This window comes from Rhinoraja longicauda, chromosome 16, assembly GCF_053455715.1.
Source record: "Rhinoraja longicauda isolate Sanriku21f chromosome 16, sRhiLon1.1, whole genome shotgun sequence".
Lineage (NCBI taxonomy): Eukaryota > Metazoa > Chordata > Chondrichthyes > Rajiformes > Arhynchobatidae > Rhinoraja > Rhinoraja longicauda.
The window spans coordinates 668956-687792 of NC_135968.1; the positions used below are offsets into that span (position 1 = coordinate 668956).

Here is an 18837-nt window from a genome sequence, read left to right on the forward strand (position 1 = left end):
TAATGCATTTTAATGGTTTCATCACACATACTGTTCCCCCAAGACAGTATCTGCATCTCTAAACTAAACATTCAGTAGAAAACGTAGGTTAGTGGCTCTGATGTTTGGTAGGTTAGGTGTATTAAATGCATTTTCAACTTATGATACTTTCAATTTACGATGGGTTTATCACAACATCACCCCATCGTAAGTTGAGGAGCATCTGTATATAGAAGAAAGCTTATCACAGGATAACACTGATTATTTGGGGGCCTATCTACATTTTTTTTGTGTAAAAAAAGACATTTATTTCATTGGAATACAACTTGGCTCCAAGTGGTTAACGAGCAAAAGTCCTTGTTTATCGCCGCCGGAGTCTTGCGGCCGTCCAAGGGCGGAGAGCAGATGCCACCATTCGGAGTTGAGGGGGAACGGCCGGGGGACGGGAAGCGGTGACTCTGGATTAATCCTGACGCCTTTTGCCAGCGAGAAGAAGACAGAGGAATGACGAAGAGATGGCACTTGAGGGGGGAGGCTGTCGATGACTGGTCAGCTCGGACCTTACATCCCATCACAAGAATGGACACCGCATTGCCGATAAGGCCAAGGAGGGCTGATATTGGGAACACTTCTCCATCTTTTTCCCACCACGGATGGCTGACCTGCTGAGTTCTACCGGCACTTTGGAAGGGAATGGACAGGCGACTTGTTGGGTGAGGACCCTTCATTGGACTGATGGAGTCGGGGGAGAAAGCTGGAAAAAAGAGATGGGGGCTGGACAAAGCCTGGCAAGTGATAGGTGGACACAAAATGTTGGAATAACTCAGCGGGACAGGCAGCATCTCTGGAGTTAAGGAATGGGTGAGGTTTCCGGTCAAGACTGATGAGGGTCTCCACCCGTAACGTTACCCATTGCTTCCAGCATTTTGTGTCTACCAACACAGCGCCTATCCACAGCGTGGTGTGCCAGCAGGCTGGAGGAGCGGGCAAAGGCCTTGCCACAGAGCGAGCAGGTGAAGGGGCACTCGCCGGAGAGCACCCGCTGGTGCTCTAGCAGGTGGTCCAGGCGGGTGAAGCCCTTACCACAGGACGGGCAGGGGAAGGGACGCTCACCGCTGTGGGTACGCCGGTGCAGCCACAGGCTGGACATGCGGGTGAAACCCTTGCCACACTCAGCGCACACAAAGGGCCTCTCTTCGGTGTGTATCCGCTGATGCTCCCGCAGCCCCGTACGCTTTAGATTTTAGTGATACAGCGCAGAAACAGGCCCTTCGGCCCACCGAGTCCACACCGACCAATGATCCCCGCACACTAACACTGTCCTACACACACTGGGGACAATTTACATTTTTCCAAGCCAATTAACCTACAAACCTGCACGTCTTTGGAGTGTGGGAGGAAACCGGAGTACCCGGAGAAAACCCACGCATGCCATGGGGAGAACGTGCAAACTCCGTACAGACAGCACCCGTAGTCAGGATGGAACCCGGGTCTCTGGCGCCGTGAGGCAGCAACTTTACCGCTGCGCCACTGGGTGTTTGAGAGGCTTTTAGACAGGCACATGGATATGGAGGAAATGAATCACTCTTGAAACACTTGCTGCGGTGGGACGAGCCGCTCGGCAGCATGGGCCCGCCGGTGCTGCCGCAGCCCCCGCGAGCTGTCAAACGCCTCACCGCAGTACTGGCAGTCGTAGGGCTGGCCACTGGTGTGCACGGGCTGGTGAGACAGGGCGTGGGAGGCCACGGCAAAGTGCTCGCTACTCACCGGGCTGGGGATGGGACGGTCGTCGGCGTGCACCCGCTGGTGGCTTAGCAGCCTCGTGGAGCAGGTGAAGCCCTTGCCGCACTGGGCGCAGGAGAAGGGGCGCTCGCTGGTGTGGGTGCGCCGGTGCTCCAGCAGGTTGTAGGAGCGGGTGAAGCCCTTGCCGCAGACGCTGCAGGTATACGGCCGCTCCCCGGTGTGCATACGCTGGTGCATCAACAGGTCCCGCGACCACTTAAAGCCCTTGCCGCAGTCGGAGCAGGTGAAGGGACGGTCGCCAGCGTGCACCCGCTGGTGGCTCAGCAGCTTGGAGGAGCAGGTGAAGGTCTTGCCACACTGGGCGCAGGTGAAGGGTCGCTCGCCGGTGTGGGTGTGCCGGTGATTTAGTAGGCTGTTGTAGTGGATGAAGCCCTTGCCGCAGTCGCTGCAGGTGTACGGCCGCTCCCCAGTGTGCAGGCGCCGGTGCACCTTCAACTCCGGCATCGACTTGAAGCCCTTGCCGCAGTCGGAGCAGGTGAAGGGCCGTTCATCGCTGTGCACCCGCTGGTGCTGCTTCAGCCCTGACAACCAGGCAAAGCTCTTGCCGCAGTCGGAGCAGCCGAAGGGCCTCTCGCTGGAGTGCACACGTTGGTGCTGCAGCAGGGAGGCATAGCGGGTGTAGCCCTTGCCGCACTGGGCGCAGGTGAAGGGGCGCTCCCCGGTGTGGGTGTGCTGGTGCTCATGCAGGTGGCTGGAGCAGGTGAAGCCCTTGCCGCAGTCGCTGCAGGTGAATGGCCGCTCCCCGGTGTGCAGGCGCTGGTGTATCAACAGCGTCGCCGCCGACTTGAAGCCCTTGCCGCAGTCAGAGCAGGTGAAGGGCCGCTCACCGCTGTGCACCTGCCGGTGCTGCCACAGCCCTGAAAACTGGGCAAAGCTCTTGCCGCAGGTGGAGCAGGTGAAGGGCTTCTCGCCCGTGTGCACCCTCCGGTGGATATTCAGGTAATGCGACGTTTTGAAGCTCTTGCCGCAGTCAGAGCAGTCGAAGGGGCGTTCTCCCGTGTGCAAACGCTGGTGGGTCTCCAGCATGTACAGGTGCTGCCAGGCCTTGCCACACACGTCACACTTATAACGCTTCTCCTTGTTGGGCCCCGTCATGAGGTCCTCCACCGAAGCTCAGGCCGCACACCGAGCAGATGGGGAGGGCGAACTCACTGGCACCCTGGCCGCCCTCAATGGCCGCTCACGTCCCCGTCTCTCTGTCCACAGCAACGGCTCCTAAACCCTGCAGGAGGGGAACACAGAGGGTCAACAAACTGGCAAACAGGACATTACTCACATATGAACCATATCACCAGTGCTTGAAGGAGAGGGTAAAGGAGTGGGGGGGATGAGGGGGTAAGTGAGGAGGGCATGAGGGAGTGGGGAGTCAGGCGTGTGGGGGTGAGGGGGAGATGGGGGGAAGTGGGGGAGGGGGGAAGTCATGTGTGGGGTGGCATGCATCATGGGAAGAAGATCACAGAGTGTTGGAGTCACTCAGCGGGTCGGGCAGCGTCTTTGGAGAACACGGATAGGGGACTTTTTTTGGATCACAACCCTTCTGCAGACCTGAAACGTGGCCTATCCACATTGACCAGAGATGCTGCCTGACCTGCTATGTTACTCCGGCACTTTTTGTGCATGACCCAGTATCTGCAATTCCTTCTGTCTGCCAAAGATGGGCACAAAGCGCTGATAAAAAAATACGTCACGGCGCAGATCGGCTGGCTGGCGCACGTGCGGCTCGACGCAGTGCCCCCTCCCCCCCCCGCTTCCCTCCCCTCACTCCTGCCTTCACCCCCTCCTATCCCCACTCCCCTCCCCTTACCCCCCAGCTCCCCTCCCCCTCCCCCCATTCTCACCCCTCTGCCCTCCCACCCCCCTTCAAGCACTAGTGATGTTCACGTGTTAGCACCGCCATTCAATACGATCATGGCTGATCATCCACAATCAGTACCCTGTTCCTGCTTTCTCCCCATATTCCTTGATTCTATTAGTCCTTCGGGCTAAATCTAACTCTCTCTTGAAAACGTCCAGTGAATAGGCCTCCACTGCCTTCTGTGGCAGAGAATTCCACAGATTCACAACTCTCTGGGTGATGTTTTTCCTCATCTCAGTCCTAAATGGCAGACCCTATTCTTAAACTGTGACCCCTGGTTCTGGACTCCCCCAACATCGGGAACATTTTTCTTGCATCTACCCTGTTCAATCCTTTCAAAATCCTTTCATCCTTCTAAATTCTAGCGAAGCCAAGTCGACCCATTCTTTCATGTCAGTCCCGCCATCCCGGGAATTAACCTGATGAACCTGCGCTGCACTCCCTCAATAGCAAGAATGTCCTTCCTCAAATTCGGAGACCAAAATTGCACACAATATTCCAAGTGCAGTCTCACCAGGGCCCTGTACAACTGCAGTAGGACCTCCTTGCTCCTAAACTCAAATCTTCTCGCAATGGAAGGCCAACATGCCATTAGCTTTCTTCACTGCCCGCTGTACCTGCATGCTTACTTTCAGTGACTGATGTACAAGCACACCCAGGTCTCATTGCACCTCCCCTTTCCCCTAAATGTGTCTCATTACCATTCCATGAAGCGAGATACAGGTGTCAGGGATTATGGGGAGAAGGCAGGAAAATGGGGTTAGGAGGGATAGATTGTCCATGATTGAATGGCGGAATAATCTTGATGGGCCGAATGGCATAATTCTGCTCCTGTCTCTTATGACCTTGTACAGGGAGAAACCTTGTCTCCACGCTGGAGTCACACACGTCTTCTACTCAGCGTAATTCTCTTTATCCCGTATTCATATACTGCGGACGGATCGATTGTTATCGTGTGTTGCCTTTCCAATGACTGGTTAGCATGCAACAAAAAATTCACTGCACCTCGGCACACATTTTAATAAATTAAATTCAACTCTCCCGCAGCCAGGGGACGCTGCGGTCGGCCGACCAGAGACGCTGCACTGCGGTCTCCCGCCGCCAGGGGGCGCTGCCGACGGAGGACCAGAGGGTGCCCAGACCTCCTTCCATCCCTCATTCACTCACATACCACTGCTCCGGTCGCCGGCCGCAGGATCGCCCTCGGGAAGGGAGGAGGGATGGGACGCGGCGGCTGTTCCCCACCTGAGCTCCCGGCGCTGAGCGAGCGGAGGCCTCGTCTCGTCCCGTCCCCCCCACTGACGGGCAGCGCCAGCGACCAATGGGAGCAGTACCCGCCTGCCCGCCGTCGAACTCACAAAGGACTAGGTACCGCTCCTTCCCAGCGTCCGACCAATCAGAGCCGTGTCCCCGCCTCTCAGCGCAGTTGAGCGCGTCCTATAGGTCTAGCCGCAGCCCTGCCCCTCGGACAGACAGCGCCCTGTGCCAATCGCAGTCGCCCATCCCGGACTTGCACCGATCGCCACGGCGCGACGGCGCCCCCCCCCCCCCACCCCGCGGGCCCAGAAGCGGGAACCCGGCGCCGTACCCGGATGCTTGGCGCCCCCAGGTCGGTGCGCCCCCCCCTCACACATCCCATCTCCCACCACCCTCCCCCCTTCCCCTACACCTTCCCCCACTCCCAAACCCCTTCTAAAGCCTGTGGCCCAGACAGCATAACTGCCAGAGTTTTTGCAATCATGTTAGATAATAGGTGCAGGAGGAGGCCATTCGGCCCTTCGAGCCAGCACCGCCATTCAATGTGATCATGGCTGATCATTCTCAATCAGTACCCCGTTCCTGCCTTCTCCCCATACCCTCTGACTCCGCTATCCTTAAGATCTCTATCTAGCTCTCTCTTGAATGCTTTCAGAGAATAGGCCTCCACTGCCTTCTGAGGCAGAGAATTCCACAGATTCACAACTCTGACTGAAAACGTTTTTCCTCATCTCAGTTCTAAATGGCCTACCCCTTATTCCTAAACTGTGGCCCCTTGTTCTGGACTCCCCCAACATTGGGAACATGTTTCCTGCCTCTAACGTGTCCAACCCCTTAATAATCTTATACTTTTCGATAAGATCTCCTCTCATCCTTCTAAATTCCAGTGTATACAAGCCTAGTCGCTCCAGTCTTTCAACATATGACAGTCCCGCCATTCCGGGAATTAACCTAGTAAACCTACGTTGCACGCCCTCAATAGCAAGAATATCCTTCCTCAAATTTGGAAACCAAAATTGCACACAGTACTCCAGGTGAGGTCTCACTAGGGCCCTGTACAACTGCAGAATACAAGCTCTGGGCTTGTATTCGCTGGAATTTAGAAGGATGAGAGTGGACCTTATAGAAACATATAAAATTATGAAAGGAATGGAAAATGTTCCCGATGTTGGGGGAGTTCGTCCCCCACCTCACCGCGTCCTCTCCCCCCTCACTCCACCCCCTCACCCTCCCCCTCACCCCCTCCTCCCCCGTCACTCCCCCTTCACACCCTCCTCCCCCCACTCTACTCCCCCTCCCCCCACCCCCCTGCCCTCCCCACCCCCTTCCAGCAGATGTGATGTTCACGTGTTAGTAATGTCCTGTTTGCCAGCGTGTTGACCCTCTGTGTTCCCCTCCTGCAGGGTTTAGGAGCCATTGCTGTGGACGGAGAGACGGGGACGAGGGCGGCCAGGGTGCCGGTGAGCCCCCCCTCCATCTGCTCGGTGTGTGGGCTGAGCTTCGGTGGAGGACCTCATGACAGGGCGCAACAAGGAGAAACGTTATGAGTGCGACGTGTGTGGCAAGGCCTTGCTGTACCCGTGCCTGCTGGAGATCCACCGGCGGGAGCACACGGGAGAACGCCCCTTTGACTGCTCGGAGTGCGGCAAGAACTTCACCTGCTACAAGTCCCTGCTGCGGCACAACCGCGTGCACTCCGACGAGAGGCCCTTTGGCTGCCCCGACTGCAGCAAGCGCTTCAAGACAACGAAGGAACTGACGATCCACCGGCAGGTGCACACGGGCGAGAAGCCCTTTGGCTGCTCCACCTGCGGCAAGACCTTTGCCCAGTTGTCGGGGCTGAAGCAGCACCAACGATTTCACAGCACTGAGCGGCCCTTCACCTGTGACTGCGGCAAAGGCTTCACCTGCTCCTCCAAGCTGCTGGAGCACCAGCGCACCCACACCGGCGAACGCCCCTACACCTGCGCCAAGTGCGGCAAGGGCTTCACCCGCTCCTACAGTGTGCGGAAGCACCAGCGCATCCACAACGGCGAGCACTGGTCACCTGCGCCCAATGCGGCAAGGGCTTCACCCAGTCCTCCAACCTGCTGAAGCACCAGCAGGTGCACGGTTGCGACCGTCCCTTCCCCAACACGGTGAGTGACGGGGCACAACAAGGAGAAACGTTATGAGTGCGACGTGTGGCAAAGCCTGGCATCAGCTGTGCCTGCTGGTGGTTCACCGGCGGGCGCACACGGGAGAACGGCCCTTCGACCACTCCGACTGCGGCAAGAGCTTTTTGAATTCGTCGGGGCTGAGGCAGCACTAGCGGTTGCACACGGACAGGAAATCCCCTTTGGCTGCACCACCTGCGGCAAGGGCTGTGCCCGGTCGTCGGGACTACAGTGGCACCGGTGGGTGCACAGCGGTGAGAGGCCCTTCACCTGCTCCGACTGCGGCAAAGGCTTCACCCGCCGCAACTTTTCGTCTTTTTTGTTATTTTTGTTGTGCTTTTCTAAAAATTTGTCTTAATGTTCTCTGGTTTGTTTTATGTGCTGTCGGGGGAAACGTTTTTTCAATCTCTTACCTTGCCGGAGATATGATTGTTTTCCGGATCATATTGCCGGTCGCTCTGCGGCCTAACATCATGGAGTTGGTGGCCTTGATTGGGACTGACTTGGAGCCCCACCGTGGCGCCATGAACTTACCGTCGGAGCCTGCGATCGCTTGCCTGGGATCAAAGCTCCAACAGCAACCTGAGGAGCTCGCAGTCCCGGGTAGATACTAATGCCGGGAAGCTCCAAGCCGCAGGAGGTTCGACGAGCCCCGACCCGGGGTCCGATCGGCAAGCGCAGGGAACTCAGATCCCCCGATGCGGGAGCTTGATCGCCCCGACGCGGAGGCCCCGACCGGCAGCTACGGGAGCCAAGATTGCCCCAACAACGGAAGGATCAAGTGCCCCGGCAGTGGGAGCAGAAAGAAGGGAAGAGATTGAACTTTTTTTTTGCCTTCCATCACAGTGAGGAATGTGAAGGAGTCACTGGTGAATGTTTATGTTAAAATGTATCTTGTTGCTTTTTATTGGTATGACTGTATGGCAAATCAAATTCCTCATATGTTGCAACACATACTTGGCTAATAAAGTATGATTATGATTATTATTATTATGATTAGGCTGTGCGGCCCATCGAATCTGCTCCACCATTCAATCATGACTGATTTTTTCTCCGGGTGCTCTAGTTTCCTCCCACACTACAAAGATGTGCTGGTTTGTAGGTTAATCTGCAAAATTCTGAAATCGTCCCTAATGTGTGTAGGATGGCGCGAGTGATCACTGGTTGGCAAGGACTAGGTGGGCCGAAGGGTCTGTTTCCGCGCAGCAGCTCTAAAATCTAAATACCCGATGACTTGGATCCACCGCTGTCTGTGGCAATGAATTCCACAGATTCACCGCCCTCCGACTAAAGAAATTCCTCCTCATCTTTCTAAAGGCATGGGTGGGAAAGGCAGAGGGTTCGGCCCAGATGCGGGCATGTGGGACTAGCTTCGATAGGCATGGCTGTGTGTTTCTGTGCTGTGGGACTGACGGGGCTCAACAGGGTAGTAGTTTGATGCTTCAGCCTGCAGCGACCCAGGAGAACTGCGCTCCAGATGCTTCATTAGTTTGTTGTCCTGCACACCGACCGGGAGGCGATGAAATCGCCCGTTCACACGCAGCCACCAGAGCAAACAGTGTACATACGGTGACAAATGCAATATCCAGTGCAGAACAGTGCAAGATTGTGTTGCACAAAGCCCAGAGTAGCACGGACGAGAGGGGCCAAAGGGCCTGTCTCCAGCCAGGGTGACCACCAATGCAGTCCGTGTGGAGTTTGCAGGCACCCCCCCCCCCGTGTTGGACTGGATGCGGGTTGGGACAGGGGAGGCAAGCTCAGCCTTCCAAGCCTCAATCCAAGCTCAGCCTTTTGCACATCCTAGCCCTGACGGGCCGAATGCTGCCGCCATTCCTCCCCAGACAACTGAGGGGAAAAACACAGAAGAAACCTCTTCCAACATCCCGAACCCCTCAGGGAATGCCCCTGCCCTGCCTTTGAAATCAAGCCTTCACAATTGTGTACGATCAGTTAGCATTTTAATTTTTTTTAATATAAATAGATGCTCCTTGACTTACGATGCTTCGACTTACTATATTTCAACATTACGATGGTGCAAAAGCGATACACATTCGGCACGGTAGAGTTGTTGCCTTACAGCGAATGCAGCGCTGGAGACTGGGGTTCAATCCCGACTACGGGTGCTGTCTGTACGGAGTTTGCACGTTCTCCCCGTGACTTGCGTGGGTTTTCTCCGAGATCTTCGGTTTCCTCCCTCCAAAGAAGTACAGGTAGGTTAATTGTAGGTTAATTGGCTTGGTAAATTAAAAATTGACCCTAGTGCATATAGGATAGTGTTAATGTGCGGGCTGATCGCTGGTGGGCCAAAAGGGCCTGTTTTTGCGCTGTATCTCTAAACTAAACTAAACTAAACATTCAGTAGAAACCATAGATTGGATGGCTATGATGTTTAGTAGGTTTGGTGTATTAAATGCATTTTCGACATACGATATTTTTGATTTACGATGGGATTACCGGAACGTAACCCCATCGTAAGTCGAGGAGCATCTATATATAGAAGAAAGCTTATCACGGGATAACACTGAGTATTTGGGGGCCTATCTACAGTTTTTTTTGCTTAAAAAAAAGACATTTCATTAGAATACAACTTGGCTTCAAAGGGTTAACGAGCAAAAGTCCTTGTTTACCGACGTCAGAGTCTTGTGGCCCTCCAAGGGCGGAGAGCGAGATGCCACCGTTTGGAGTTGAGGGGGAACGGCCAGGGGACAGGAAGCAGTGTTTCCGGATTAATCCTTTCGCCAGCGAGTAGAAGACAGAGGAATGACAAAGAGATGGCGCTCGTGGGGGGCTGAAGCCCTTACCGCAGTCACTGCAGGTGTAGCGCCGCTCCCCGGTGTGCAGGCGTCGGTGCACTTTCAGTTCTGACGACAGCTTGAAGTCTTTGCCGCAGTCGGAGCAGGTGAAGGGCCGTTCACTGCTGTGCACCAGCTGGTGCCGCCTCAGCCCCGATGACTGGGCAAATCTCTTGTGGCAGGTGGAGCAACCAAAGGGCTTCTCGCCCGTGTGCACCTGACGGTGCCGTTGTAGCCACAACAACTGGGCAAAGCTCTTGCCGCAGGTGGAACAGCCAAAGGGCTTCTCGCCTGTGTGCGCCCGCCGGTGGATCTTCAGGTCCCGTGTCGTCTTGAAGGTCTGGATGCAGTCGGTACAGTTCTCCCGTGCGCACCCGCCGGTGGGTCTCCAGCAGGCACGGGTGCTGCCAGGCCTTGCCACACACGTCGCACTTATAATGCTTTTCCTTTTTGAGCCCCGTCATGTGGTCCTCTACCAAAGTTCGGCCCGCACACCGAGCAGATGAGGGGGCTCACCGGCACCCTGGCCGCCCTCAATGGCCGCTCACATCCCCGTCTCTCCATCCACAGCAACGGCTCCTAAACCCTGCAGGAAGGGAACACAGAGGGTCAACAAGCTGGCAAACAGGACATTACTAAATGCCGGAAATCTCCAGGACCAGACCATGTTTCCCCCTCCACCCTTAAGCTCTGTGCCGAGCAACTGGCACTGGTCTACACAGACATTTTCAACCCATCCCTGCAAACCTGTACTGTCCCTGCCTGCTTCAAAGTCTCCACTATTGTCCCTGTATCCAAAAAGACAAGGATTACTGGTCTTAATGACTACAGGCCTGTCGCACAGACCTCTGTAGTCATGAAGACTTTTGAAAGAATTGAGCTGGCCCAGCTGTAAAACATCACAAACCCCCTGCTGGACCCTCTACCGTTTACCAGGCGAATAGATCGGTGGATGATGCAATCAACCTCGGCCTGCACTTCATCCTCCAGCACCTAGACCGCAAGGGGACTATGCAAGGATTTTGTTTGTAGACTTTAGGTCTGCATTTAACACCATTGTGCCAGAGCTACTACACTCCAAATTCTCCCAGTTGACTGTGCTTGAACCCCTCTGTCAATTAGGGTTGTCAACGTCCTCACTCCTTCCTCAGACCTTGCATCCCATCCCAACAATGGACACCGCATTGTCAACAGGGCCAAGGAGGGCTGTTATTAGGAACACTTGGCTGACCTGCTGAGTTCTACCGGCACGTTGGAGGGCAATGGACAGGCGATGTGTCGGGTCGGGACCCTTCTTTGGACTGATGGAGTCGGGGGAGAAAGCTGGATCAAAGAGATGGGGGCTGGACAAAGCCTAGCAGATGGTCCAGGCGGGTGAAGCCCTTACCACAGGACGGGCAGGGGAAGGGACGTTTACCGCTGTGGGTATGCTGGTGCTGCCACAGGCTGGACATGCGGGTGAAACCCTTGCCACACTTGGCGCACAAAAAGGGTCTCTCTCCGGTGTGTATCCGCTGGCGCTCCCGCAACCCCTGTACGTTTTAGACTTTAGTGATACAGCGCGGAAACAGGCACTTCGGCCCACCGGGTCCACGCAGACCAGCGATCTCCGCACACTAACACTATCCTACACACACTGGGGACAATTTACATTTATACCAAGCCAATTAGCCTACAAACCTGCATATCTTTGGAGTGTGGAAGGAAACCAGAACACCCGGAGAAAACCCACGCAGATCACGGGGAGAACGTGCAAACTCTATAAAGACAGCACCCGTAGTCAAGATGGAACCCGGATCTCTGGCGCCGTGAGGCAGCTACTCTACCGCTGAGCCACTGGGCATTTAAGAAGCTTTTAGACATGCACATGGATATACATGGAATGGAGGGATATGGATCACTCACCCTGTGAGCTGTCAAACGCCTCACCGCAGTACTGGCAATCGTAGGGCTGGCCACTGGTGTGCACGCGCTGGTGAGACAGGCCGTGGGAGGCCACGGCAAAGCGCTCGCCACTCACTGGGCTGGGGATGGGACGCCGGCGTGCACCCGCTGGTGCCTCAGCAGGTTGGAGGAGCTGGTGAAGTCCTTGCCACACTGGATGCAGGTGAAAGGGCGCTCGCCAGTGTGGGTGCGTTGGTGCTCCCGCAGCGTGGAGGACTGGTGGAAGCCCTTGCCGCACTGGGCGCAGGTGAAGGGGCGCTCGCCGGTGTGGGTGTGCCGGTGCTCCAGAAGGTTGCTGGAACGGGTGAAGCCCTTGCCGCAGTCGCTGCACGTGTAGGGCCGCTCCCCGGTGTGCAGGCGCCGGTGCACCTTCAACTCCGATGACGCCTTGAACCCTCTGCCGCAGTCGGAGCAGGTGAAGGGCCGCTCAGTGCTGTGCACCCGCTGATGCATCCGCAGCCCCGACGAGCGGGCAAAGCTCTTGCTGCAGGTGGAGCAGCCAAAGGGCTTCTCCCCCGTGTGTACGCGGTTGTGCCGCAGCAGGGCCCTGTAGCAGGTGAAATTCTTGCCGCATTCTGAGCAGTCAAAGGGGCGTTCTCCAGTGTGCGTCCGCAGGTGGATCTCCAGCAGGCCTGGCTGCTGCCAGGCTTTGCCACACATGTCGCACACATAACGCTTCTCTTTGACGTGTCCCGTCATGTGGTCCTCCAGCGAAGCGAAGCCCGCACACCGGAGGGGGGGGGGGGGGGCTCACCTGCACCCTGGCCACTCACGACCCTGTCTCTCCATCCACAGCAACGGCTCCTAAACCCTGCAGGAGGGGAACAGAGAGTCAACAAGCTGGCAAACAGGACATTACTAACACATGAACATCACTAGTGCTTGAAGGGGGCGTAAGGGGTCAGGGGAGGGTGGGAGAGGAGGGAGTATAAGGGGGGAGGATGAGGGAGTGGGGAGAAGTGGGGGAGGGGGAAGTGACATGGGGGCGCTGGCGGCATGCATCATGGGAAGAAGGTCACGGATTGCTGGAGTCACTCAGCGGGTCGGGCAGCATCTGTGGAGAACACGGATAGGGGACGTTTTTTGGGTCATGACCCTTCTGCAGACCTGAAACGTCGCCTATCCACGTTGACCAGAGATGCTGCCTGACCCGTGTTACTCCAGCACTCTGTATCTTTTTGTGCATGAAAAGCATCTGCAGTTCCTTGAGTCTGCCGAAGATGGGCACAAAGTGCTGGGGGGGGGGGGAATACACATCACCTTCGAGCAGCTGCCGGGGAGACGGCTCGACGTCACCCTCCCCCTCCCTCCTCGCCACCTCTTCGCTCCCGACCCCCCCCCTCCCCCCGATTCCGGCGCTATGCGAGCGGAGGTGTCACGTGACCGACACCAGGTCCACCCCCACTGACGGGCAGTGCCAGCGGCCAATCGAAGTGCGCCCCGCCTCCGATGTCACAAAGGATGAGATACCGCCCCTTCCCGGCGTCCGACCAATCAAAGCCGCGTCCCCGCCTCCCTGCACAGGTGAGCGCGTCTTATAGGTCGAGCCGCAGCGCCGCCCCTCAGACAGACAGCGCCCTCCGTCAATCGCCGCCGCCTAAACCGCACTGCACCGGTCGCTACGGCACGGCCGCGCACCCGGCCCCGGAAGCGGCAGTTCGGCGGGATGCCCGGATGCTCGGCGCCCCCAGGTCCGTGCGGTCCTCCACCCTCACACATCCCCACAACCCTCACCCTTCCCTCCCTCCGCCACTCCACCTCCCCCCTCTTTCCCCACTCCCTCACCCTCGAACACCAAACCCTTCGACCCCCACTTTCCTCCTCACCTCCAGAAGGGACCGCCCTTGTCCTGTATTGGGCCGGGGGGGGGCGCTGTGGGCTCGGCCGTTGACGGGAAAAAAACCCTGCAGATACTGGTTAAAATCTGTGCCTACCTGTTCCGGATAGTGTCGGCCCAAAGACCCGCCATTGGTGGAGCAGGAGCACGTGGCCGCTGGTTGAGGGCGCGGGGCGATGACGTCACCTTGTCCCGTATTTAGAAGGAGGAAGTTGGAAACAATACCACCCCCTCCCCTTTCTCCCCCTTCCCCCCCTCCCTTTTCTCCCCCCTCACTACCCCCTTCTCCCCCCGCTCACTTCCCCCTCACCCCCTCTTCAAGCACTAATGTTCACATGTTAGTAATGTCCTGTTTGCCAGCTTGTTGACCCTCTGTGTTCCCCTTCTGCAGGGGTTAGGAGCCGTTGCTGTGGACGGAGAGACGGGGACGCGAGCGGCCATTGAGGGCGGCCAGGGTGCCGGTGAGCCCCCCCCCCACCCCGCATCTGCTCGGTGTGCGGGCTGAGCTTCGGTGGAGGGCCACATGACGGGGCACAAAAAGAAGAAGCGTTATGTGTGCGACGTATGTGGCAAGGCCTGGCAGCATCCGTGCCTGTTGGAGATCCACCAGCGGGTACACACGGGAGAACGACCCTTCGACTGCTCGGAGTGCGGCAAGAGCTTCATCTGCTACAGGACCCTGCTGCGGCACAACCGCGTGCACTCCGACGAGAGGCCCTTTGGCTGCTCCGACTGCAGCAAGTGCTTCAAGAGGATGAATGACCTGAAGATCCACCGGCGGGTGCACACGGGCGAGAAGCCCTTTGTTTGCTCCACCTGCGGCAAGAGCTTTACCCAGTCGTCGGGGGTGCGGACGCACCAGCGCGTGCACAGCGGTGAGCGGCCCTTCGCCTGCTCCGACTGCGGCAAAGGCTTCAAGTCATCGGCGGAACTGAAAGTGCACCAACGGCAGCACACTGGGGAGAGGCCATACACCTGTGCCCAGTGTGGCAAGGCCTTTGCCCACTCCTCCAACCTGCTGAAGCACCAGCGGCCATACACCTGCAGCGACTGTGGCAAGGGCTTCACATGTTCCAAAAACCTGCTGGTGCACCAGCACACCCACACCGGCGAGCGCCCCTTCACCTGTGCCCAATGTGGCAAGGGCTACACTTACTCCTCCAACCTGCTGAGGCACCAGCGGGTCCACGCCGGCGACTGTCCCATCCCCAGTGGAGAGAGCTTTGCCGTGGCCTCCCACACTCTGTCTCACCAGCGCCTGCACACCAGTGGCCAGCCCTACGACTGCCAGTATTGCGGTGAGGCGTTTGACAGCTCGCGGGGGCTGCGGCAGCACCGGCGGGCCCACACCTGTGAGCGGCTCTTCCCACCGCGGCAAGCATTTCAAGAATGATCCATATCTCTCCATTCCCCGTATATCCATGTGCCTATCTAAAGGCCACTTAAACACCCAGTCGTGCAGCGGTAGATTTGCTGCCTCACGGCGCCAGAGACCCAGGTTCCATCCTGACTACAGTTGCTGTCTGTATGTAGTTTGCACGTTCTCCGCGTGACCTGCATGGGTTTTGTACAGGTGCTCGGGTTAACTCCCACACTCCAAAGACATGCGGGTTATAGGTTAATTGGCTTGGTACTAATGGAAATTGTCCCCAGTGAGTGTAGAATAATGTTAGTGTGCGGGGATCACTGGTCGGCGAGGATTTGGTGGGCCGAACAGCCTGTTTCCGCACTGAATCACTAATGTCTAAAGCGCACGGGGGCTGTGGGAGCTCTAACGGATACACACCGGAGAGAGACCCTTTGTGTGCGCCGAGTGGCAAGGGTTTCACCCGCATGTCCAGCCTGTGGCAGCACTGGCGTACCCACACCGGTGACATCCCTTCCCCTGCCCGTCCTGTGGTAAGGGCTTCACCCGCCTGGACCACCTGCTGGAGCACCGGCGGGTCCACACCTGCGAGCGCCCCTTCACAGCGGCACGGTGGTGCAGCGGTAGAGTCGTTGCCTTACAGCGAATGCAGCGCCGGAGACTCGGGTTCGATCCTGACTACGGGCGCTGTCTGTACGGAGTTGTACGTTCTCCCCGTGACCTGTGTGGGTTTTCTCCGAGATCTTCGGTTTCCTCCCACACTCAAAGGGCCTGTTCCGCGCTGTATCTCTAAATCTAAATCACTGTGTGGCAAGGCCTTTGCCCGCTCATCCAGCCTGCTGGCACACCGCACCATGGATAGGCACTGTTTAGGTAGACACGGAATGGGTAACATTTAGAATCGAGACCCTCTTCAGTCTCTACCCGAAATGTCACCTTCTCTATGGAGATGCTGCCTGTCCCGCTGAGTTACTGCAGCATTGTATGTCCCGCGTCACTTGCCAGGCTTTGTCCAGCCCCCATTCTCCCCCGACTCCATCAGTCCAAAGAAGGGTCCCGACCCGACATGTCGCCTGTCTATTCCCCTCCAAAGTGCCAGTAGAACTCAGCTGGTTAGCCATCCGTGGTGGGAACCGGATGGAGAAGTGTTCCTAATATCAGCCCTCCTTGGCCCTGTCGACAATGCCGTGTCCATTCTTGGGATGGGATGCAAAGTCAGAGCTGACCAGTCATTGTCAGCCTCTCCCCGAGCGCCATCTTTTCGTCATTCCTCTATCGGGATTAATCCGGAGTCACCGCTGAAAGGCGTCGGGATTAATCTGGAGTCACCGCTTAAACAAGGACTTTTGCTCGTTAACCCGTTGGAGCCACGTTGTATTCCAATGAAATAAATGTCTTTTTTTGAGCAAGAGAAAAATGTAGATGGGCTCCCAAATAATCACTGTTATCCCGTGATGAGCTTTCTTCTATATATAGATGCTCCTCGACTTAGGAGGGGGTTACATTCCGATAAACCCATCGTAAATCGAAAATATCGTAAGTCGAAAATTCATTTAATACACCTAACCTACCAAGCATCAGAGCCACCCAGCCTATGTGTAGGAGCCATTTGTGTTTATTAGTTGTCTTAGCATATTATATTATTTTGTATCTTGCTGTATCATTCTTGGACACTAGGGGGTTGTCATGAGATGAATACATATATGGGCATAACATACTGGGAGGAGCCAGAACTGGGTAGTCTGGGAATGCAGAGATGGGATGTGTCAGACGCAGAGAAGCTATGGCGAGAGATACAGTTCTTACCAAACCCATGACGAGAGAAAAGCTTGGATAAATACAAATCTGTTTGTATCACTACTTCAAGCGGAGAGGACTTTATTGTAAGGACTGAAGTTGCCACAACACTACGGTTTCTACTGAATGTTTAGTTTAGAGATGCAGCACGGAAACAGGCCCTTTTGGCCCACCGGGTCCGCGCCAACCAACGATCCCCGCACCCACTCCCCGATCCGTGACCATATCACCCCCGTCCTTTACAAGCTCCACTGGCTCCCCATCCCCCAGAGAATCCAGTACAAAATCCTCCTCATGACCTACAAAGCCCTCCATAACCTGGCCCCATCCTACCTGACTGACCTCCACAGACACACTCCAACCCGTACCCTCCGCTCTGCTGCTGCTAACCTCCTGTCCCGTCCCCCCATCCAGATCCTGGGGGGACAGGGCTTTCTCCATCGCTGCTCCCACACTCTGGAACTCACTACCCCAAACCGTCAGAGACTCCTCCTCACTCACCACATTCAAAACATCACTGAAGTCTCACCTGTTCAGCACTGCCTTCAACCACTGACCGTCACCTCACCTTCTTTTTCCTTTTCTGTTCGTTTACTTATTTATCTATTTATTTTCTTTTCTGTTTTAGTAAACCCTGTAAAGCGTCTTTGAGTGTTTAGAAAAGCGCTATATAAATGTAATGCATTATTATTATTATTATTAACACCTACTAGGGACAATTCTTTTTACATTTACTAAGCCAATTAACCTACAAACCTGTACGTTTTTGGAGTGTGCGAGGAAACTGAAGATTTCGGAGAAAACCCACGGAGGTCATGGGGAGAACGTGCAGACTCCGTACGGACAGCACCCGTAGTCGGGTTCGAGCCTGGGTCTCTGGCTCTGCATTCGCTGTAAGGCAGCAACTCTACCGTGCCGAATGTATATCGCTTTTGCACCATCGTAAAGTCGAAATATCGTAAGTCGAAGCATCGTAAGTCAAGGCGCATCTGTATATATTAAAAAAAAGAAAAATGCTAACTGATCGTGCACAATTGTGAAGGCTTGATTCAAAGGTAGGTCAGGGGCTTCGGGGGGTTGGACGAGGTTTCTTCTGTGTTTTTTCTCCAGTTGTTTATGCAGGAATGGCGGCGGCACTCGACCCGTCGGGGCTAGGATGCGCGGGAGGAAGGCTGAGCTCGGTTTGGGGAAGGGAAAGATAGATCAGTCATGATTGAATGGTGGAGCGGACTCAATAGGTCGAATGGCCTAATCATCATATTAATAATAATCATACTTTATTAGCCAAGTATGTTTTGCAACATACGAGGAATTTGATTTGCCATATCATATCATATATATACAGCGCGGAAACAGGCCTTTTCGGCCCACCAAGTCCGCTCCGCCTAGCGATCCCCGCACATCAACACTATCCTACACACACTAGGGACAATTTTTTACATTTACCCAGTCAAATTAACCTACATACGTACATATAGTCATACCAATAAAAAACAAGACACACAAAATACATTTTAACATAAACATCCTCCAGATTGATTCCTCCACATTCCTCGCTGTGATGGAAGACAAAAAAAAAGTTCAATTTCTTCCCTTCTTTGTCCTCCATCGGTCGGGGCACTTGATCCTTCCGTTTTTCGGGCCACCTTGGTTCCCGCAGCCCTTCGCAACGGGGCGATCAAGCTCCCGCATTATCCTCCCATCCTACTTGACGGGGCGATCTTGGTTCTTGTAGTTGGTGATCTGGCCCTTTGCGTAGGGGAGATCAAGTTCTCGCATTGGGGGATCTCAGCGCTCTGCGCCGGGAGATCGGATCCTGGGTCGGGGCTAGTCGAACCTCCTGCGACTTGGAGCTTCCCAACATCAGTCTCTACCCGAGACTGAGCCCCTCAGTGTGGAAATCTACAGGGCGCAGTTGTAGCATGGATCCCAGGCAAGGGATCACAGGCTCCAATAGAAAGTCCATGGCCCCACAGTGGGGCTCCAAGTCAGTCTCGAGCAAGGCCACCAGCTCCATGATGTTAGGCCGCAGAGCCACCGGAAATACGATC

At 55.7% G+C, this 18837-nt stretch overlaps 1 protein-coding gene and 1 pseudogene across 2 annotated transcripts; one reads left to right on the forward strand and one right to left on the reverse strand.

The window, feature by feature from the left end:
* Positions 1 to 26: 26 nt before the first annotated feature.
* On the reverse strand, positions 27 to 12528 carry LOC144601042 (uncharacterized). Its single transcript, XM_078412979.1, has 4 exons — positions 11892 to 12528; positions 11192 to 11356; positions 9904 to 10155; positions 27 to 2799 (listed from the first exon to the last, which is right to left on the reverse strand). Exons 1-4 carry the CDS (start codon positions 12483 to 12485, stop codon positions 1561 to 1563), a joined length of 2250 nt encoding a protein of 749 aa, XP_078269105.1. The 5' UTR covers positions 12486 to 12528; the 3' UTR covers positions 27 to 1560.
* LOC144601050 (uncharacterized) lies at positions 5190 to 17765 on the forward strand (annotated as a pseudogene). The gene is made up of 3 exons (XR_013548229.1): positions 5190 to 5246; positions 6298 to 6999; positions 14234 to 17765. The product of XR_013548229.1 is annotated as an uncharacterized LOC144601050 (transcript).
* The last annotated feature ends 1072 nt before the right edge of the window (positions 17766 to 18837 follow it).

Coding starts and splice junctions, on each gene's coding strand:
- LOC144601042 (XM_078412979.1), bottom strand. CDS start 12,485: ATGACGGGACACGTCAAAGAGAAGCGTTATGTGTGCGACATGTGTGGC. Junction 11,357..11,891: donor ACCTGCTGAGGCACCAGCGG/GTGCACGCCGGC, acceptor CGGGAGCGCCAG/CGGATACACACCGGAGAGAG. Junction 2,800..9,903: donor AGCTGTCGTCAGAACTGAAA/GTGCACCGACGC, acceptor TACATGCTGGAG/ACCCACCAGCGTTTGCACAC.